Consider the following 22,666-nt stretch of genomic DNA (forward strand, 5'->3'; position numbering starts at 1 on the left):
TTCCCTTTATTGAGTATCACATGGGTAGAAATTAATATTTGAGGCATGTCTCACACAGTGGATCTCGTAATCTGAATATATTGTAATAAAGGCCACTGGTGAGTGAAGGGCTTTTCAGCGCAGGTAAGTTTCTAATTAACCTGGTAAAGGGAAAGGAGGTAATCTCTGCTGATAATTCCTTATCAGTATAATTAGAATTTATAGGTCAAAAAGCTTAGAGACTTGATCTAAAAGACTGCACTACTCCACTCTAATTTGATGCAGCACTAAGCTCATTTACCTAATTTCTAACATGGCCACCTAGGACAGCTGGCCTCTGTTACCTAGGACGTGTTTAAGTGAAGTAACCAATGCTACTTTTTAAGTGACCAATACTTCAATAAAAACCAACTCTTCAAGTTATTCCAGTTAACAACCATCTCGCAATCCTCGCAGGCATAATCCTTCCAGACCCTGGGAATGTAAAACCATTTCCAGGGCTCTCCCATGACTTTTGGAAGCCAGCAACCCTCTCCAATTCAACAGAGCTAGTTTTCCAGAAGTGCTGGTCAACAACTCCCTTAAGTCATTTCCTGATAAAGAAAAGGCTAAAGCTAAGAACCTTGCCTTATCTTTGCAACCATAGTCATTTTTCTTTACAAATTCTTTCAAAACTATCAAGCACTGTGTCCCAGGGAGAGACTGAGTGTAAACCATACTTCTGGATGGAGACAAGGCCCTCCACAGGGAGATGAAGGGAGCCTAGGTAGAATGCACACCCTCTCTGGGCTCCCCTGGTGCTAGGATTTGAAAGCATCCCTGAAGGTGGAGCTACAAAAAGGAGGCAACAGCAAAATCCATGTAATCAGATAACAGAAGGCTTGTAATTTGGTATATGTCGTTCATATGTATTGTTTTAAAGTTAAAAACTAATAAAAATGTCAAAGTATATGAGTACATGTTTATTACAAAGAGATTATACAAAATAGAAAGAGCTAAATTCCTTCTGACCATTCCCCACAGCGACAATTCCTCTCCCAGATATAACAGACAGCATACAGACTTGGAAAAAAACCAGACCTTTCCAGGCCTGTTCTCATACCATACAAAACAGCGCTACAGCATGCTGCGTATTATTAAATACTTCGCTTTTCTATTTGCCTTTGGTAGGGGAATGGGGATCCGACTGAAGGCCTCATACATGCTGGGCAAGCAAGTGCCCCCCCCCCCCCCATGGAACTCTACCCCACCCTCCCAAACCGCTCCTTTGGATGTCTTACAGGCACTTCGTATTCCTGCACTGCAGCCTGGGCGCCTTCTCTCGAACAGTTATATGGCAGCTTCTCTACTAGTGGCTGGGTACGAATGCTGTGGGAAGCGTCCGTTCATACAGACCCTGTGTCCAGATGCGCAGTGCTGCTGAAGAGATGTCTACAGGATGATGCCTCTGGAGAGGCCGCACTTACTTTAGAGCCCTTTTTAATTAAGTGTCTTCTCTTCTGTTTCCGTTCAACGGAATGTTACTTGTGTCAACTTTCCTGAACAATACCTTTGATTTGTCACAGTAGAAAACAAAGGCAGTCAGACAGGATGTCACCACTCATTACATTTGCATCAGCTTCAGTGGCTGGCACAGGCTTGACATTTGGTAAGTGTGTGTTGGACTGGTAAGGACAAATTAGACACAGGTGTAAAATGAAAGGTCCCAATCTCAAACTTGCTACAGTTAGAAGCCGCGTCTTCATGGGTTAGGAAATCAAGACTCCATGTTTTCTAGTTCAGATCTAGACGGGAATAGCTATTTCACGACTGTCTTTTTTTTTTTTTTCTTTGACAAAAATAAATGCAAAATTTTGCTTTACTCTTGAAGTCTTCTCAAGGAACTTCACAAATATAGGAAGAATGAGGACGTAAGAGTGAAAAACAAACAGCAATCAGGAAGATTAAATCAGCAAGCTGCAGGCACATTTGCACTGACTGGGTTCTGAAGTCAAAATACATGCTGAATCCAGTCTGTATTGACAACCCATTCTCCGCAGGGTCCCTCTCGGACAGGCAGGTGGCCAAGTGAGGGAATGAACTCATCTTGGCTGAGCCTTGGCATGGAGTGTTTCTTCCAGGTAGTTTTGGGAATACAGCAACGTCCAGAAGTGACATAAAACAGTCTAGTGCCACAGGCCTTGGAAATGAGCAGATGGAGGGAAAGTGAATCTGACTCCCACAAGAACAGAGCATGCAATGGTAAGGCTCCTCAACTGTTCAGGAATCAAGAGAGGAAATAGAGGCGTTGTGAATGAGTTTATGACTATGTTTAGAGCCAGTGATTTGTTCGGGTATCTGTAAGAATGATGAAAGTTCAGATTTTACAGAATGAAAGCTGGCTTAGCTAAGGGTGTAACTAGCATTTTCACAAGCAAGCACTCATGGAGCATGAGGCCTAGGGCCTGTACTCGGCACAGGGGGCACACTGCTCAGGAGGCACTGGAACCAAGGGGTGTCTGCTTCGTCTTTGGGGGACAGGATGCTGAGGACCAACTCCAGGGCCTGCTATAGTAAGCAAATATTCTGCAAACATACCATACCTCCACCTCTTTATGATTTGCTTTTAGTTTGATAGGGTCTCATTAAGTTGCCCTGGCTGGCCTAGAACTTGGGATCCTCCCATGTCAGCCTTCCAAGTGGTTGAGGTCACCACGGGTATGAGCCATCTCAACTTTGGTAGAGTTTAGCTTCTCATCTGTGCCCTGTCCCCAGAAAACGAACAACTGACCTTTTCCAGAGATCCCTTCTGGGACAGTGGTCTGGGCCCTTCCCTGCCATTACTCAGTCAAACTGTTCTCTAGCCTACCACTGAGCAGCCTGGCCTTCCCTTCCTTGCTGTCCACGGCTACTCGAGCCCAGAAGCAACAGTTCCACGCTCAGGAGAAATAGTACAAAACAGCCACTTTTCTTTTACCTTCATCGGAAGAAAAAAATAAATTTGGTCACATACCCCAGCCCACTCTTTGGCCCCGTCAGAGTAAAACTTCAAGGCAGAAGCAGGGAGTGCATACAGCTCTGCCGGGAGCAGGTCACTCCTTCACACAGACCTAGTCCTCACCAGCTACAGTTTAGGACCAGGAAACACTCACCTTAGAGACAGCAAAAAGTCCCTGGGTGATAGCAAAAAAACAAAAAACAAAAAACAAAACAAAACAAAACAAAAAAAAACAAACAAAACAAAAAAAACCAAACCAGCAGGAGACTGGTATTTCTGACTACACCTCACACAATTCCGAGTCGGTGAATATGAAGAAAGTATCTCTGAAGCACTATGGGAAAGGCCAGGACGACAAAAAAAAAAAAAAAAAAAAAAAAAAAAAAAAAAAAAAAAAAAACTCATGGAAACGTTTTCCTTTTGTTCAGAGGATGCCTGACCCAGAGGCCAGGCTGACTTTCACAAAATGTGCCTGGATCTTGCCTAGGGACCATGTAAAATAAAAGAGAGTATTTTCATTCATATTATTTGGGAGAAAAAAAAAACCAACAAAATAGAGCTGCTTATGTTAATCAGCTTTCTAATGTACACCAGCCAAGCATAATTAATGCCACAGCAGGGGCTGGCCTTCCCTGGCAGCACCTGTGGGCAGAATGCTTTCTGACTGAGTTACAAATGATATACAGGGTCAGCTAACAGCAGACCTTGGCTTCGGGTATATTTGGCTGACATGCTGCAGAGTTGAGGCTTCACAGATATGTGAGTCCTTAACCACACAATGGGCACTTGGCCAGCTGTCCGGCCTTTTGGAGAGGTTTGGATGTTTTGTTTGTTTCAAGACGGGGGTCTTGCCCTGTAGACCTGACCGGCCTTGGCCTCATAGAGATCCACCTGGATCGGTCTCCCACCCCCCCAGCCCAGATGATGACATTAAAGGTGTACACCACCATAGCCGGCCTTCCTTTGTAATTGTAAGGGAACAGGGAAAAAAAAAAAAGCAAGGGAGACTGTTGGTTCAATGTGGCTTCCCATAAGAGAGACATCAAAGGGATGAGGCAATTGCGTCCCTCTTTAACATCTGGTACCTAAACTCACTTCAAGCTTTCCTTTCAGGGGGTCTGTCTCCCCACGTCCTTTGAAATTGGTTTTTGATGCTGTAGATGAAGGCTGTCTAGCTTCTTCATGTCTTCTGTAAGGCCATTTCTAAGATCGGTGTTGTTTCTCAGGAATCCTTTCACTGCATCCAGTTGATTCGAGAGCTGCAGGAGGAAAAGCCCGGGGTAACTGTTACACTATACGTCTACCATGAGACACAGACGCTGGCTTCTGGCGCCCATCCAAACGTAGGTTCGGTGTGCAAATCAAAAGCAAACACATCCTTTAAAACCAGGCACCCTCGTGCCACATGTGGTGGCTCAAACCTTTGTCCCGGCACGGGGGAGGGCAGAGGCAGGTGAATCTCTGTGAATTCTCTGTCCAGCCTGGTCTACGAAGCGAGGTGAAGGCCAGCCAGAGGTACATGAGACCTTGTCTCAGACAAACAATATAACCCCCCCCACACACACACAAAGGGTGCACTCAGGCAGGTGTGGTTTTTCACACCTGTTAAAGTCAGCACTTGGGAGGCTGAGGTAGGAGGATGACAAGTTGTAGGTCTGTACATATAAATAGATAAAACAAAAAAAAGCATTCTCCACTCAAACCACACACCATCCAGTATTAACTAAGTCTGAGACGGGGGTGTTTGCTTCAAAACTGCAATTTATAGGCAAAGTCTTCACCTTATGCTTTGGAAGTTTTGTGCCTGTGCAAATATTACTGATAGAAGATAAACCTATAAAAGCAGATCAAATGTATACATATCAAAATTCCAAGTCAACAGGGCATGACATTCAGAAAAGTCAATCTTTTAAATCTGCCCTTAGTTAACCCATTTTCTCCTTTATAGGTGACCATAGCCATCTCTTTCTTCCAAAGACATGTCATGTGCTTGTATACATGCATTTTTAAAAATCACAAGAGTGCATGTACGACACTGTTCTGCAAGTAATCTCTTCTGTGGGAGACTAGAAAGAACATTTCATTGTGTTATACACTTTTTTTATCTTGTTGGTTCTCTGTCAATTTCACACATTTATGATGTATTCTGACCGCCCTCTCCCCACCCCACTTCATCCCTCTCATCCTCCAATTCCTCCCTAACTATCCTGTTCCTAGATTCATGACTAGATTTGGGGTCATCTGTGTGAGCATCAGATTGATGCTACCCACAGGAGCTTGCTAAGATCACAACTGCAGGTAATGACTCTCCCTCTCCCTCTGAATCTACTAGTAGCAAAGAGTTCAATATATTTAATGTTGGGTTTCTGAGACAGGGTCTCTCTGTGTAGCCCTGGCTGTCCTGGAACTCACTCTATAGACTAGGTTTGCCTTAAAACTCAGAGATTTGCCTCCCTCTACCTCCAGAGCACTGGGATTAAAGGTGTGCACCATCACCACCCAGAAATAAATAGACAGACAGACAAGAAAAATAGAAGTGTATATATATTTTGAGTCAGGCTCCTGTTCTTTACCTTAGACTGGATTTGAACATAAGATCCTCCTGCCTCAAGTCTCATTATTTTGTTAGATATATGTGTATGAGTGTTGTGTGTGTGTGTGTGTGTGTGTGTGTGTGTGTGTGTGTGTGTATGGTGACTGCAGAAACCAGAAGAGGACATCAGATTCCCCTGAAACTGGAGTTACAAACTGACCGGGAGCCATTTTGTGGGTGTTAGGAAGCAAACCTTGGCCCTCTGCAAGTACAGCTAGCGCTCTAAGCCATCTTTTCAGCCCCCTAAGCCTGATGTGTAATGGCTGAATGGTATTCCAGTTATGTAGGTCCCATTTTTAACACATTCCAAACCTTTTGTTCGGTCAAGCCGCCATGTGGAATTTACCCTCACACATATGCCACGTCCACGAAGGACATTTCTGTTTGTAGAAATAGAAGACAGCTTTAACTCTGACTGAGTGGAGTCTGTCCGCATTTTCCTGGAGTTAGCCAGAATTCTCATGCATAGAGATTACCCTGATTTGAATCACCCAACAACGTACATTTTAGTGAGTACAAGGAAGCTCAGAGTAGTACTATGGGAGTGTCCACACTCTTTTCCTAGAATGCCTTCATTGGTTCCCATGCTTGTTACAAAAATGCCAGTATTATATTGATGGTGCTGGGGAAGTGGACCAGGGCCTTGAGCTTGCCTACCACTGGGCTAAATTCTTCACCCCAAAAGAACTCTGATGAGGGGATCCAGCATGTTTGTTTATTAGGTGGGGGACTACCAACTTCACACAAACTCAAGATTTAAACTCTCGTGAGGAATACTAGCACAGCACAGTGGTGGAAAGGCAGCCCTTCGGCTTTGGAGTGAAAGGAAGAAGGGACTGGGACACAGCAGGACCAGTGTGACATCTCAGCACGCGTTTAAGTTGTAAGACTCCAATAGCCAGATGCTCGATGCCGAAGATGTGGGAGGAAAAACTAGTGAGGCTGGAGTAGGGACGGACAGGCAGATGCTGATGACAGGAGGCATGCTGACTGGTTAGAAAGCAGACAAAGAAGGCTGACTTTCAGGTGGAGGTGTTAGGTGGAAGACCGAAAGCCTGCCCTGAGCCCCTACAAAATGCCAGGCTTTGGCTACCTCCCGGAAACAAACCTGTCAAGGGCCCAGGTGGCATGTATTAATAAGCATGGGCTCTTCTAGATTGTGCTTGTTGCCCTGGCCAGACACAGGGTTGTCTGTAGTGAGCTCATGCAGATACCACGCCAGCCAGCCAGCCCCTCAGAGCACACCAAGCTCCTTAACCTTGGCTTCCTAGGAGGTGTCAGTCTCTCTGCAGCCCCCAAATGGCCGAGCCTTTCTGCTTAGCTCTTTTTTGCTTAAAGCTTTTACGCAGAACCCTCTGTCCTCCACGGCCTGCTTCCAGCTTTCTTTTCTGTTCCACACTGGCTTGAGTGGAAACAGTACCAGTTTTTCCCTTCTGTGAAAGCGACAAACACAATGAACGTGCTTAAGAGGGTTTTCATAGCTTTAGCAGGGTGACTGCTCCAGCTTGAAGGCAAGGCAGATTAAAGGGGAGGCTTTGTCCTGAGGTGTGCTACTAGTGAGACCTTGTCTCCAAAGAAAGCACAAAGCCTGGGCTTCATCCCTGGCGCTGTAAAATGCAATCGACTAAAATTCTTAAGAAGAAGGATGATCTAAGATATTGATACACACGTGAAAAGCTAGCACGTGGGAGGCGCAGTCAAGAAGGCGAGGGGCTCCTTGGCTACACAATGAACTTGAAGGCAGCCTGGGCTACAGGATACTCTGAAAAAAAAGTTAAAAAAAATGGGGTGGGGGTGGGGAGAAATGGGATGCTTGCATGTAAAGGGGAAGAGGAAGTAAACATGAAAACCTAAAAGTTCTGGGAAATCGTAGTCGTTTAGGCTTTGTTACTTTAACTAGCTGTATGAGTTTGGGTGGGACGGTTCCTAACTCCCTTCTACAATAATGATGACAATATTAACATGAGCCAGGAGATTTTGAGGGGTGGGTTCAAGAGTCTATTAAGAATACTTCAGCACTGTGTCGGGCACACACTCATTTAAAAGGGCTTATTAATTTGCTAACATCAGTTATACGTGTGCTTGCTCGTGTACTGTTCCAAGTAAAGGATGCTAAAGGTATCACTCCTCCAGCCACCTAAGCCCAAACTCCCTTTCAGTCCACCTGTAACGACCTCACTGCCTGAGATATGAAACAGTCCATGGACTACTGAACAAAAAGGCATGAGAAATGGAAGTTTATCTTTTCTACACAGAGATCTGCTGCCCAGAGGTCAGGCTAATTAACCTCTTCTCTTGACTCTAATGGGTAAGAAAAACTAGAAATATATAGTTGCCAGGGCCAGGGGTAGCAGACCTGCTGTACGTGGGAGGCTGCACATTTTTTTTTAACCCTTATTACCTGTTAAAATCCACTTCTGACCCTAGTGTTTTCTTTGTTTGTAAAGATCTGTTGTTTCCATATGGTTATTAGGGACGAAGGTCCAAACAGCTTGGAGTGGCACCAAAAAAAAAAAAAAAAAAAAAAAAAAAATTCAAGACAGTTTCGTCCTACCTTGCCACGGTCCTCCCTAACCATACCGCCTGTGCTTTCCTGACCACTGCCTAGCCCAGACTAATTGGCCTTTCACAAGCCTGCTAAGAGCAGCCTTCCTTCCAGGCCAGCTACTGACCTTTTCCTAAATCCTTGAGCTAGAAGCTAGAGCTCAATAGCATCTTTTCCTTTTTCCGGGGAGGTGGTCACCTGACAGCAGATAACCGTTCAAGCACCTGAATTCTGTTGTAGCTCTTATGGCACTATTTCACTCTGGGGCACACACTGGATTCTCAACTCTTCCTAAGTGAAAATGCCCACTGAAACATACGGCCCCGTAAGTATTGAAAGAATACGCACTTCTCGAAATCACTTGACTTACAAACCTGAAACCCGGCTCTCCGTGTTTGTCCTGCCTGGAGCTTCATTTCAACAGAACCTCAACCAAGAAGATGTCCCCACCAGATATGTCTGTGGGTAGCCCTGGGGACGGGGGGGGGGGCATTTTCTTGACTAAGGATTGATGTGGGGCGACCCAGGTCTAATTCCGTGTGGGTGGTGACATCCCTGGGCGGGTGGGGCCCGAATTGTTTTAAAAAGCAGACTGAGAGTAAGCCAAGAAGAGGAGCAAGCAAGTAAACACCCTTTCTACCTGGCTTTTGCTTTAGTCCCCACTTCCAGGTCCCTGCCCTGGGGGACGGAACGTGACCTGAACCGTGAGCGGAAAGAATCCCTTTCCTCCCCAGGTTGCTTTCATTTATGGTGTTTATCACAGCAAGAGAAACACTGTCAAAATGAGCTGCCGCTGCCGCCACCACGGTCTTTCTTTCCTTCTCACCCTTCTTCATCCCTTTACCTCTTCGGGCAACGCCTCTTCTTCTACTGCTTGAAGGTACATCTCTTGTAGTTTTTCCTTCAGCAATTCCATTTCGATTTCATGGATTTGGTTCACACTCAAGTAACCTCTTATTTCAAGTTCACAGCCATCTCGTTCGTCTTCCTCAGGGATGTGAACAGCCCAGTCAGACGTCAGCAGCTGTTGGGTGACACACAAATACGTCAACAAACTGGTTTTTTGAAGTTCTGGTTTGAAACCGTCTTTTAATTCTTTGATTATTTCCTAGGACACGCAATATATTTTTATCACACTCCCTACTCCTCCCCAACTTCTTCTGGATTCACCTCACATTAAATGTTCATTTCCTAAGCTGTATTAGTGTTTGTAGTGTTGCGGATGAAACTCAGGCACTAACTATGACAGATAACTAACCAAGCTACACCCTCAGCCACTTGTAGAGCAGTAACCGAGGGCCTATACTTGAGTACAGGCCTGATGGCCCAAGTTCCATTCCTGGATATCATAAAACGATCTCCATGTATGCTCTGTGGCATGCACACGTATGTGTATGTGTGAGTTTGTGTGTGTGTGTACAGTTGTGCATATCCACGTGAGCACACATACACGCAAAATAAATGAGCTACTTCAACAAAGAGAGATTCTACTGGATTGTTCAAAACAGTTATAATACAACACCATTGCCTGAATCGATTTTAACCACACACTAGCATTAAATACTCAGCTCTGCTAATTCCAGATTTTATATCAGCATTTTTCCCCCTTTGTTCACATTATAAAACGTGATTTGGGGCTGGGGCTGTAGCTCAGTGACAAAGTGCTTGCCATGTGTGAGGCCTACCTAGCCCTAGGTTCTAGCCCAAGCAAGCTCTCCACATAGTAAGAGAATAAGATCAAGACTAGGAGTAGAGAGTGCTGGCCTGGCACTCAGGAGGGCTTGGGTGTGTGCACTATCATCAGCATCACACCAATAATAAACAAATACAATGGAGTTTAAATTAGCATCAAATTGGTTTGCCTTTTGTTTGAGACGGGGTCTCACTGTGTAGGCTCGGGCTTCCCAGGAACTTAGTATGTAACAAAGGCTGGTTTTGAAATATCCTTCTGCCTCGGCCTCCCAAGTGCTGGGAATTACATGCACGACTGTACCCGGCTTTAACATCCAATTTTAAGTGAATGTTTTTGACCCCTCCATTTTGTATACCAGAACCGTTAAATGAAGTTTTAGCTGGGCATGGTGGTGCATACCTATGATCTCAGGACTCATCAAGTAGAAGCAGGAGGATTGCCATAAACACGTTTGCGAACAACCTAGTCCATTTATCAAGTTCCAGGGCAGGCAGGGCTAACATCAAGATCTTGTCTCAAAAAACAAACAAACAAACAAAATCTAGAAAGTCTTTACCTGTTCTATCCTGGAATATACTGCTACAATCTCTGGGATATTCCTGAACTCGTTTAGAAAATTTTGGATCTTCATCTGAAAATCTTGAAGCCATACAGATGATACTTTCATCTCCGAGGAGTGCATTATCTCATTCCGACACTTAATCACCTACAGAAAAAGAGAAGAGCCTTCAAAGGCAGCCTGGTGAGATGGCTCAGCAGGTAAAGGTGCTCGTGGCTAAGCTGGAGAATTGGAACTCAATCCCAGGAACCCACGTGGTAGAAGATAAGGTGGACTGAATGTGAATGAACCACATAGGCTCATATGTCTGCAGAGCGGGTCCCCAGCTAGGGAGTTGTTTGGGAAGCATTAGCTGTGTGGCGCCATTGGGAGACGGTTCTTCGGTGTGGTCAGGCTTCGGTGTGTCAAAAGGTCCATGCCACCCCCAGTGTGTTCTCTACCTCCTATGTGCAGTTCATGTGCACGCTTGGCTCTTCCTGCTGCCATGCTTTGCTCCCCCATCAGATTCTAACCTCTGAAATTGTACGCCCAATTGAAGGCTTGCTTTTATAGGAGGCCTTGGTCTACAGCAATAGAAAATGAACTCATACAGAAGACGAAAACCAACTCCTCTGACCTCTTTATGTGCAGAGTGGCAGAGGCCCTCTTCCTCAACAAGTAAATGTGGTAATAATGTAAAAATAATGTAAATAAATGTAATAATAAATTTGACATACTCAACACTTTTAAAAGCTCTGTAAGTTAACAGGGTTAACTTAAGACCTTGTGGCTCTAAAAAGAAATCAGTCTCGAAAACAACAACAACAACAAAAAATTACAAAAAGACTTTACTAAATTACAAAGCTGACTAGTGTACTAGTGTAGTCTGGTATCTGGAGGACAAGGGCTGGACCTTTCATGAGACCACTGCATGACCTGGCGTGTACTTAAAATGGCACAGAGGACAATAAAGGCCGCCAGCCCCTACGTCAGACCTCTATTTACTTTCCGCCTGCCCAGAGGTTACCTGCCAAGCAGTGAGGTCCCTGTGGCTCAGATTCGGAAGTGCTTTCAAGGGTCAGGTGCTAGGCTTAGGGAAGCTGGCTTAAATGCAGGTAGGGAGATGAAGGCAGAGGGGACTGACATGACCGAAGAATGGATGTCCCATCTAAAGCAGTGGCTTTCACGCTACTTGTTGCTTTTGCTACGAAAGCTTTATGAGCCCCATCGTCACCAAGCCGTCTTCAAAGAAGACGGAAATTCAGATTTTAATAACAACCAATTTAAAAATTGTTTTCAAATAACTAGGCAGGAACTAGTGAGGTGCTGCAGTGGGTAAAAGCACTTGTCACCAAGCCTGACAATCTGAGTTCAATCCCTGGGACACACACAGTGTACAGAATTGACTTTTGAAAGTTGTCCTTTTACAGTCACACATGAGCATACCTATCTATACACGTGTTTACAAACCTAACAAATGAACCCTATTTGTGGTTAAGAGCACTTGTTGTTCTTGAGAAGAAACGAAACTGGGTTCAGTTCCTAGTATGCACATGGCTCACAGCCTTCTGTGACTCCATCTCTAGGAGATCTGATGCCCTCTTCTGACCTCCATGGGCGCCAGGTATGGCGCACACACATATGTGTACACTCATACATATGCAATGAATGTAAAAAATACATAATTTTGTAAATTCAGGTAGGATAAATAAAGACTACAAGCCAGGTTTTGGCTACAGAATACTGTCAAAGGGTAAAGAATTATTCAACCCACTGCCACATAAGTAAGAACCAAGGTAGAGAAATACAGGAAGGGGAGGAGTGATGACTCGGCGGTTAAAAGCACTTGCTATTCTTCTAGAGGGCCCAGGTTTGATTTCTAGATCCTACAGGGCAAGTAACATCTTTACCTCCTCTAGTCCAAAGGGATCTGACACCCTTTTCTGGCCTCCATAAGCACTGTGGTACATGAGACACATCTGGACACACAGACAGGACACCCATACACATTAAAAATAAATAAAGCTCAAAATTAAAAAAAAAAAAAAAAGTAGAAAGTCATGGTGGCATGCATTTGTGATCACAACATTTGGGAGGCCAAGGCAAGAGAATCATGAGTTCAAGGCACACACAGTGACACCTTGCCTCAAAAAGAAGATTAAAAAATGCAAAGAAACTTCCAGCCTTAGCCCTGGAAATCACCCCCCACCCTAATGTCTTTGGTTATGTCCATTTGACCTAAGCTGGAGTCATTTTGGGAGAGGGAACCTCAGGTTTCTCCCCCGTTAGAAAACTACCTCCGTTAGATTGGCCCGTGGTCTAGTTTCATGCTTGATTTGGGAGGGCCCACCTCACTGTGGGTGGCGTCACCCCTTCTGTGGCATTCCTCCATGGCCCCTGTATCAGCTTCTGCCCTGGGTTCCCGCCCTGTTTGAATCTCTCCCCTGAGCTCCCTCAGTGATGGACTGTGCTGTAAAACTATAAGCTGAAATAATTAGCCTTTCCTCCCCAGGTTTCTTTGGGTCAGGGTGTTTTATCATGGCCATAGAAACCTTAACACAGAAACTAGGATCAAGTTCAGAAATATTGCAGCGATAGACTCAACTATCCCCCCCACCCCCCCCCCCGAGGATTGTGGACGGATTTTGGAACTAGGCTGTTCTGTGGGAATTTGGAAGATAAGCGTACTAAGAGTCTGGGTTGTAGTGTTCCAGAGGGGCATTTAGGAGAGTCCCTTAAAGACTGTATTGGGCTCGTGTAATATTTTGAATTACAAATCTGTGGTGTCTGGTTAGCTGAAGCTGAAGAATTTGCCATGTTTAACGAGCCTTTCTTCTCCAGGTCGCTTTGGATATGGTGTTTGGATCACAGCAGTAGAGAGGTTTTTGTTTCCTTTTTCAAAAAGTTTTGCATCGTTCCCCTAAATGTCTTAAAACAATTCATCAGAGGAAGGATTCTGACTCGAGATATAACCAGAACACACACACAGACACACAAACACACACTTCCCCATTACTTTTAGAGATAAGGTCTCTCAGTGAACCTGGAACCTTCTGATTCTACTAGTCTAGCTGCCAAACAAGTCCCTGGGATCCTCCTGCCTCTGCCCCTGCCTTCAGTAGTGGGGTTACAGACGTGCACTGCCACACCCAGCTTTTACATGGGTGCTTAGAATCCAAAATTAGGTCCTCATGCTTGCATAGCAAGTTCTTTACTGACTTTCTCCCCAATACCTCACACTTATTTTTATATAGAAAACTACTTTACTTTTGTTTATGGCAGAGCAGAGAAAAAAAAAAAATCCGAGGTCTATCTACTTAAATGGCCAACAGCACTGTGGTGGTTTGAATGAAAATGGCACCCACAGGCTCACAGGGAGTGGCACGATTAGGAGGTTGGAACGGGCATGAGCTTGTTGGAGGGTGTCACTGGGGGTGGACTCTGAGGTTTCAGATGCTCAAGCCAGGCCCAGTCTCTTTCTCTCTTCCTGCCGCCTGTGGATACAGATGTAGAGCTCTCAGCTCCTTCTCCAGCACTGTGTCTGCCTGTTGGCCGCCATGCTTCCCACCAGGATGATAATGGACTAAACCTCTATACCTGAAAGCCAGCCCCAGTGAAATGCCTTCCTTTATGAGAGTTGTGGGCTCATGGTGTCTCCCGATAGCAATAGAACACTGGCTAAGACAAGCACAGTGACAAACTGTCAGGAAACTAATTGCAGAGAAAATAGGGTTAGTGCCTGACTACATTCAGGTTCTTGAACATCACAGAGGGTACACCTGACAGGAGGACTATGGGCCGCTTAGTGATGCCAGCTCTGAACACAGGTCTTCCTTTGCCACTGTCATTCCGAATGCTGCTACACAAATGACATCCGCGAGGCTGGCGTTTCCTTCTAGTCTTCCCAGTACTGACCAGAAGGGCTGGGCGGACAGCCCTCTGTCAGACTGTTCTTACCTCTGTGACCTTCTTCCGGTCAACCATGAAATGATCGCAGGAATTGATGAGACTTAAAAGGGCAACCGCATCACATTCCTCAGGTCCCCGTTTGTCTGCCAGTCCTCGGGGCATGAAGGCCTAGAGTAGGGAAGGTACTAGGTCACCTGAGTGTCCGCCAACTCAGGGGGCTGGAAAGGCAAAGTCTTTCCACATTTCCTGACGGATGCCTAATATTCTCTTATCCCCTGAAATTTCAAGCTAGAACCTCATTGAGTTTGAGGAGCAAGTGTCAGCCTCAGCCTGGACACTAACGAAAGCGCTGCACTATCCCTGTGCAGTATTACATACAGCTGATGTAACTGGCTCGCTCTCTTGTTTTGTTTTTGTTTGTTTGTTTGACACAGGGTCACTCCCTTTTGGCGTTAAAGATTTATTTATTATGTACACAGTGTTCTACCTGCATGCCTACACTCCAGAAGAGGGCACCAGATATTGTCATAGATGGTTGTGAATCACCATATAGCTGTTGGGAATTGAACTCAGGACCTTTGGAAGAGCAGCCAGTGCCCTTAACCTCTTCTCCAGCCCCTAGACAGGGTCTCTCTCTATAGTCCTGGCTATCCTGGAGCTCACTATGTAGACCAGGGTGGCTTCAAACTCTCTGAGAGCCTTCTGCCTCTGCCTCCTGAGTGCTGGTATTAAAAGCATGTACCACCATGCCCAGCCCTGTCCTTTATGTTCTTCTTTTTTTTTTTTTTTTTTTTCCTGAGAGGGTTTCACTATGTATCTTTGGCTGATCTGGAACTTGCTATGTAGACCAGGCTAGCCTTAAACTCAGAGATCCACCTTCTGTCTCCTGAGTACACCACCATGACCAGCCTCTGCCCTGTCTTAGAGGTACATATTACAAGGGTAAATACCGTTTTCCTTTGCCTTGGCAAAAATGCAGTGCCTGTGCTCTTAGAAAAGACTAAGTAGTTCCTTAGTGACCTGAGAAAAATTCTACCCGCCACCATAAGAACCAGAAGTGCAACAGAGCCAGTTAAAAACACCTGCTGGGCCACTGCTATGTGGCCTTAGGCATAGTTACCTAGGCCTCAGTCTCTTTGTCAGTCATTAGGGGTAAGTATTCTCATCTGCACTAAAGGATGGTGTGAGGAGGAAGTGAGTGAACACAGGGAGAGCACTGTGCCTAGCGCATGGCCTAAGAGGTCAGCAGCCAGAACAAGAAAATTTGAACACAGGGAACTTCCCAGAGACTCATACTCCAACCAAGGACTATTCATGGAGATAACCTAGAACCCCTGCACAGATGTAGCCCATGGCAGCTCAGTATCCAAGTGGGTTACCTAGTAATGGGAAGAGGGACTGCCTCTGACATAATCTGATTGGCCTGCTCTTTATTCACCTCCCCCTGAGGGGGGAGCAGCCTTACCAGGCCACAGAAGATGGCAATGCAGCCACTCCTGATGAGATCTGATAGACTAAGATCAGAAGGAAGAAGAGGAGGACCTCCCCTATCAGTGGACTTGGGGAGTGACATGCATGCAGAAAGGGGAGGGAGGGTGGGATTGAGAGGGGAGGAGGGAGGGGCTTATGGGGGGATACAAAATGAATAAATGTGATTAATAAAATTAAAATAAATAAATAAATAAATAAATAAACAAACAAATAAAAATTAAAAGAAAAAAGAGGTCAGCAGCATCGGTGATTATGATGTCAATGGTGCGAGGCGAGTAGGCGCCACAGGAGCCTGGGACTGAGACACCAGACACACTGGAAGGCTTTACGTCTCCCTTTAGCAGAATCTTCTAAAGTGAACTGCACAAATGCTATGACAGCAGTACCTGAATACATTTTTCTTTCTGAAACATCTGCAAACTTAACATCTGGATGCAACAGCTATACCAGACTAGGAGCACCAAGGGTACATTTCTGCTAAGGGACTAGAACAGAAGACACATGAAAAAATTACTCTTAAACAGTTCCAGGCTGACAAAGGATATATAGAGGACCTTGTCTCAAAAATATACATATATATATATATTCACAATGAGAACTCTAAATGAGAGACATAAACACAATCCAGTCAGGAAGGAGCCATGATGTTTTGTACAGGACTGATCATACTGGTATTCCGAAGTCTGGCAGTAAGCAGAGGGGGAAACCGTGTCAAAGCGATTAAGCTCCGATGGTAGGAGAACCCCACACTTAAGCCTCCCATAACTCAAAAGAATTCTGTGTACAGACTAACACAAGATTGTCAAGAACATTCTTTGTCTATTAGGGATGATACAGAGGTTAACAAAGAGGCTAACTTACCCAGGGAACTGATGTAATGAGACCAAAGGAAACAAACAGCTCAATTCAGCTATTGTTGAGGGGAAAACACGGTTGGGGGGGGGGCGCCTCAATGCCTTCAAATTAGCCTAGCTTTACCTTCCCCACCATAGAGTGGATTCTATCCAGCATGTTCTTGCTAATAAAAACAACTGGGTTGTGCTGTATTGGTTTTATTTTGGTCATCAGCCCCTCTCTTTTGGAAACAGGAACCACCAGGGAAGCTCTATAGCCTCCTTACAGCCCTGTTCACCAGCGTGTCCCACTCAGTAGACACACAGCCATGACAGCCTCTCCCCCACCCCCACGCCCACCCCCAGGTAGCTCTTCACCAAGGAGCTGGGGCTGGAGAAATGGACAAGGACGGGCCATGCTGGGTCCCCACCGGTGGGCTCTGCAGCGAGTGTGGAGTTTTTCTGAAGGGTACCAAGAAACCTCCCGTAAGTATTCTACAAGGAGACAAACCAAAGTCCCACCTGAAAGCCCAGACACCTCACTGTGTAGAGAACCAGGCGGGTGGCTGCGGCTAGAATATAGGCAGAAGATGGGAGCCTACAGTGGAGAGGAGAAGGGCTCCAAAAACAGTGGGCAGGTGGGAACCCAGGGGACTCCAAGAGGGGACACTAAGGAGGTAGAATGATTCTAGGGACAGGCCGGAGCTAGAACCCTGTGGTGGAGTGTGCTTATACCACATGCATGAAGGCCTGGATCCCTGCCCCAGCGGAACTAAATGCCGAGTGCTGAGCAGATGAAGCCGAGGGCTCAGGTCAGCCGCTCATGTGTACGCCTGGGGCTCAGAAGAGTGGACGATGCCGAGGTCATCAGCAGAGACAACGAGGAGGAGAAATAGATGCCAGGAGGCGGGGGTGTCGAAACACAAGTGGCAAGTGGGGAGTGGTGCGTGCCTCTGAGAGACAGGAACGATGAAGCTAGGAGCTGTGCCGCATACCTGCAGATCTAGTAGTTGAGACAAGAGGCCAACCTGAGCTAAAGAGACTAAATAAACCCAGGCTTGGGGGCGTAGCTCACGGTAATAGGAGTGTTTTTCTAGCCTGTAAAGGCCTTGGAGGGAAGAGGGAGAAAGCTGGAGAACAGGGGTCACAGGTGCAGTGCAGGAGCAGGGGCAGAAGCAGCACGGGTCGCATGAGCTGAAGACAATGTGGGGACAGAAGAATAAACAGACATCAAATCCTCCTTGTGAGGTAGTTCTGCTAACAGAGAAATAAACGAGCTGGGACAGATGGATTTAGAGAAATCCTCTGTCCTCCTAATTTTTATTTTCGAAGTATTTCGCAAGTGGATATATATATATATATATATATATATATATATATATATATATATATATCTCCACCAAGTGATTGCTATACCCTCCTGAAGTATAGAAGTCACAGGTTTTCCGTCAAGAGGTTTTAAGCAACTATCTCTGTGGGCAACTTTAGAGCCTCTCAACCCTCTCCCAAGGAAACCTCATATCCCATAAGCCATCACAGCCCCTGCCCCTAGGCTCTAGCGGCTGTGGAACTACTGCTGCCTTCATAGACGTGCCTATCCTGAGCAATATGTGTGAATAACCTCCCATCGTATGATGTGTGACAGGTTCCTTTCATTAAGCATTATGTTTTTAAGAAAGATTCATCCCTGCTGTATTTTGTGTACTTCACTCCTTTTATTACAGCAAGATGCTATTCCATTGCCTAGTCTCTGTTTATCCAGGCATTGCCTGGCAGACCACTGGATTGTTTCTATCTTTTGGCTACTGTTCCCAGACCCAGAATGAAACTCTTACCTTCTTTTTTATTGTAGACATGTATTTTCAGATCTGAGAGTGTTCTGGTAGGAAAGGGAATTGAAATTAGGGGTTCACTCACCCTAAGCAACACATTCCTGATCCCCCCCCCCTTTATGTTCTGTGTATACTCGGGAATAGAACTGCTGGGATATAGAGTAATTCTGCTTAATCCTTTGTGCTACCTAGTTGTATGTCAATTTGACCCGAGCTAAAATCATCTGAAGAGGAAACCAAAATAAAGAAGACACTTCCGTAAGATTTGACTGGAAGCAAGCCTGTAGGGCATTTTCTTCATGACTGATAGCAGAGGACCCAGCCCAGCGTGGGAGGTGCTGCTCCTGGGCTGGTGGTCCTAGGTTCTATAAAAAGCAGGCTAAGTAAGGCATGAAGGGCAAGTCCATAAGCAGCGCACCCCCTCATGGCCTCTGCATCAGCTCCTGACTCCAGGAGCCTGCCCTGATTCCCTTCAATAATGAACAGTGATATTGAAGTATAAGCCAAACAGACCCTTTCCTCCCCAAGTTCCCTTTGCTCATGGTATTTCAAAAACAGCAACAGCAACCCTAACGAAGACACTTCCTTTTTGAAATATTAAACAAAAGGTAATGGTAAAGCAATTTGTATGGCGATGGGAAAAGGCTGCAGAAGAGTGAACAGCTAAAGATTTAAAGTCCTTGTGCAGATGAGAGGGGATGAGATCCAACACACAGGTGGAGGTACAGGGAAAATGGGAAGTCACTTTTTGGCAGAAAGAGGAGACAAACATATGTGTAGAATTGTAGGTTCAACAAAAAACAACAAAGTCTGTGCTTGGGGTATCCATCAGTTCCATGAGGCATGAGCAAAGCTAGCAGCTGGGATGAATGACAGGGCACGGGAAGAAGAGATTGATGAGGGAAGGCAGAAACAGACACCTCCAGGAAGGGAAGTCCGCAGAGAAGCATTAGGGCTCAGGATAAAGAATGACGTGAAACCAGTGAGTTCTCTTCAGAGATCCTTTTCTCAAGGAGAAGCACATGACGGTGTCACGTGGGCCTGGGTTGAGCCAGGCACGTTCAGAGAAAGAAAACAATAAAGATCATTGCAGAGAAGCAGTTATAATGATGGACAGGGTGGCAAAGCCAAGGAGCAAAGGAAACTACCCAGAACTGAGAGGCACTGGGAGACAAAGGGCAGAACCAAGTGTTTGAGGAAGAATTTGTGGACAGGGTTGCGGCGAGTAGATGCTAAGCCAGGGAACCCAGGAACTGAGATGAAGGACTTAGAGAGGGGGTTCAACCAAGTGGTCTGCAGGTGACCAGCAACCAAGAGAAAGGCTGGCAATAGGAGGTGGCACAGGCTTCAGCAGGGCTGCAAAGCTATGAAAGCTGTATCAGAGACCAAATGGGTCAAAGGCGGTCAATAAAGGGGCGAGTTTTGTTTCTTTCAGGCATCCCCTCCCCCCCCCCCGGCTATAGGTAAAAGTAGAAATTGGTAACGCTATGGTGGCAATGAAAAACAGTGGGTAGTGGTGGTGATGGGTCTGGAGACACAACTCAGTAGTTAAGAGGACTTACTGTTCCTCCAGAGGACTGGAGCTCAGTTCCTCGTGCTGGGAGACTCCTAACCACCTGCTACTCCAGCACCACTGGATCGAATTCCCTCCTCTGGCCCTTGTGGGCACCAGATGGCAGGTGGCCTACACTTACACATTAACGCCATAAAACCTTCTCCTGGAGCCTTTGAAACAGGGCCTACCTAATGGAGACTATTTACGTAGACCAGGCTGACCTCAAACTCAAGAAATCTGTCTGCCTCTGCTTCCCAAGTGCTAAGCATTACAGGCAGGCACCACCAGCCCAACCCAATTGAAACTTTCTAATCTTAAAAAAAAAAAAAAAAAAAATCAGGAGAAGGGCGTTGTAGCCGTACTATGGGTAATCCTAGGCCCCTGGAAGGCTAAAGCAGGATGGGTAGGAGTTCAGGGTCAGCCTGGGTTACAGGAGACCTTGCCTTAATAAACCAGATAAAGACAGGGAGAGAACTGAGGTAGACTGAACATATTACCTGCATCCCAGGAAATGCTCCCTTCCACCTGCCAATTTTGTGCTTGCCCCTACAATAACTCCCTGGGTCCATTTGTGATGGGAAGCTACTTCTGATCCCTCCCTCCCACTCACTACTGAGCTTCTGGAAAACGTCAAGAAATTGAAACAAATTCTCAATCAACCCAGGCAGTCAAGACACAGTGACAGAAATCTCAAGTCAGGCCTAACAACCCCTACCTCATAATTCACATTTCCACCTTCTAAAAAGAAATACCTTAGCCAGGCATCCTCTTGGCACTCCACAGACAAAATGAACCTTTTAGGACGCCTGCCTGAAAGCACGCCTTAACTTCCATGTCCCTGGGTCTGTGTCTTTCCTCCTCCTCTTCTGAGACAAGGCGTAACACTAACATATGCCCCAAACAGCTCTGCCGCGGCCTCTCCAATGGTGCAACTATAGGCGTGGGCCACTGCACTTGGTTTCACTCTGCATCTTGCCCCAGCATCTCTTACTGGGTCTGTACTATAGCTTCCAAGAATAAGCAAAGCTCAAACGCCTGCAGGAAGCAAGGACGGAGAAGCTTCTCTTTTACCAAGCTGGGATGGGGTCCACTATAATAGCTCCTAACCACTAGCCACTAGACGGAGAGAATCAACCAAACTCTTGGTACTTGCAGTTTTAGTCCCCGCTTGCACTCACAAACCACCTTCCGCCCTAGGCCACCACGTGACCCACCTTCTGCTTTCCTCCAGGCTGCAAGTACTTACCTTGGCCACCTCCCAAGCGTCCACGGGCCAGAGGCCGGGCCGGCAATTTCCCCAGTGCACGTCTCCATTTCTGTTGATGTGATGCCTCAAGATCTCGCGCTTCCACTCGGTGCACGCCTGACAGTGAGGCTGAAACTACAGGGGGCGGGGGCCAGGAGGGAGCCGGATAGGCGGGGCAGCGAAATAGGAACACCCTTGGGAGTGGTAAACAGCCCCGCCCCAAGAAGGAAAAACACAGCGGGCCCAAGGAATTGGGGACGGGCTGGGGAAAGGTGCCCAACCCAAGTTCCGCACCAGTTAGCTCACCTGGCGAGCGCGCGGGCTGCACCGGGAGCCGCCACGGCAGGTGGCGTGGGGACCAAGGCCGGGGACCGCGGCGAGCAGTCCGCGATGGAAGGAGAGCACTTCGCGGCGGACGAACCCCTGTAGGCTGCTGCGTAGCAGCAGCAGACAGTGTCCTGCCTTCACCCAGTTTTTGTACTCAGTGCAATTGAGGCGCGCTGCCAGCTCCGACAGCACCATGTCTCACTCCTAAGGCGGTGGAAGGCAGGGCCGGAGGCGTTACGCACGCGCAGGACCCTGGGAAGCTCCCCCGGAGCAAGCGCCTGAGTGGCTCCCAGGCTTAGCGTCACTGGGCACTGCACACGTCACGGATGCTAGAGGAGGGCAAGTCTTTCACATCCGGGGAGCCGCAGCTCCACCCCTCCCCCGCCCCCCTTAAAAGGAACTGCTCCGGTTTGTGGACTTGAAGCAGTCTCTCCGATGGAAGCCTGTAAGCCTTAGTTTTCATTTCCCAAATACCCTGTCAACCCTCTTAACCAACTTGATTCCCTTTTGATGTGCTGAGGACTCCGTTCTTTAATTTATTGTAAAGATGGAGGTGTGCTGAAGGCACGTTTCTTGGATGACACGTCCCTTGTATTATGCAATTCTACAACGTTAACTCATTCCTAAACCCACAAAATAACCACAGCAAATCGGGGGCATCGACAGAATATGCCCGCCCCTCTGCCTGAAGCGTGGGCCTATTGCGTTGTGTGACGCCAGGGCCAGAAACTATTTTCTGGATTTGGAGGGAGGGCTGCGAGGCCACAAGCTGAAACCTCCAGAAAAGGGTACACCATGGTTATTTCAGCTGCACAGGACAGTTATATTTGCTACAGAGACCAGAATGCGTTAGATTGTCAAAGGCAAGTGATGCCTTTAATTGGTTTTTTGAACTTGGATAACATGTTGAAGAGATATGTAATCAAGAGACCCTGAAAAGAACGCTGTAAACACGAAGCCTTTCCCAAGACTGCATGGTTCACAGCATAGGCAATGTTAGGTGCACCATCTCTGTGTTCATTGCCAATTCATTGTGTTTTGATATTGGCTGATCCTACTTTTAATCCTAAGAAATTACTTCTTTGTAGCTCCGTTTATCATCCGTAAGAGGGGGTTATTAATACTTACCTCACGATGTGGTGAGGGCC

General features: G+C 46.4%; 1 protein-coding gene across 5 annotated transcripts; it reads right to left on the reverse strand.

The window, feature by feature from the left end:
• Positions 1–866: 866 nt before the first annotated feature.
• On the reverse strand, positions 867–21,862 carry CXHXorf38 (chromosome X CXorf38 homolog). Of its 5 annotated transcripts, none has more exons than XM_060374806.1 (7): positions 21,498–21,862; positions 21,192–21,326; positions 14,283–14,402; positions 10,344–10,493; positions 8,939–9,118; positions 4,052–4,215; positions 867–2,158 (listed from the first exon to the last, which is right to left on the reverse strand). In XM_060374806.1, the coding sequence occupies exons 1-6, from the start codon at positions 21,711–21,713 to the stop codon at positions 4,066–4,068; spliced, it is 951 nt and encodes a 316-aa protein (XP_060230789.1). In that variant the 5' UTR covers positions 21,714–21,862; the 3' UTR covers positions 867–2,158; positions 4,052–4,065. The 5 variants fall into 5 exon arrangements, with proteins under 5 accessions (XP_060230789.1, XP_021516576.1, XP_021516575.1 ...); XM_021660901.2 differs by having other exon boundaries at positions 867–2,234; XM_021660900.2 differs by having other exon boundaries at positions 867–2,316.
• Positions 21,863–22,666: the final 804 nt, after the last annotated feature.

This window comes from Meriones unguiculatus, chromosome X, assembly GCF_030254825.1.
Source record: "Meriones unguiculatus strain TT.TT164.6M chromosome X, Bangor_MerUng_6.1, whole genome shotgun sequence".
NCBI lineage: Eukaryota > Metazoa > Chordata > Mammalia > Rodentia > Muridae > Meriones > Meriones unguiculatus.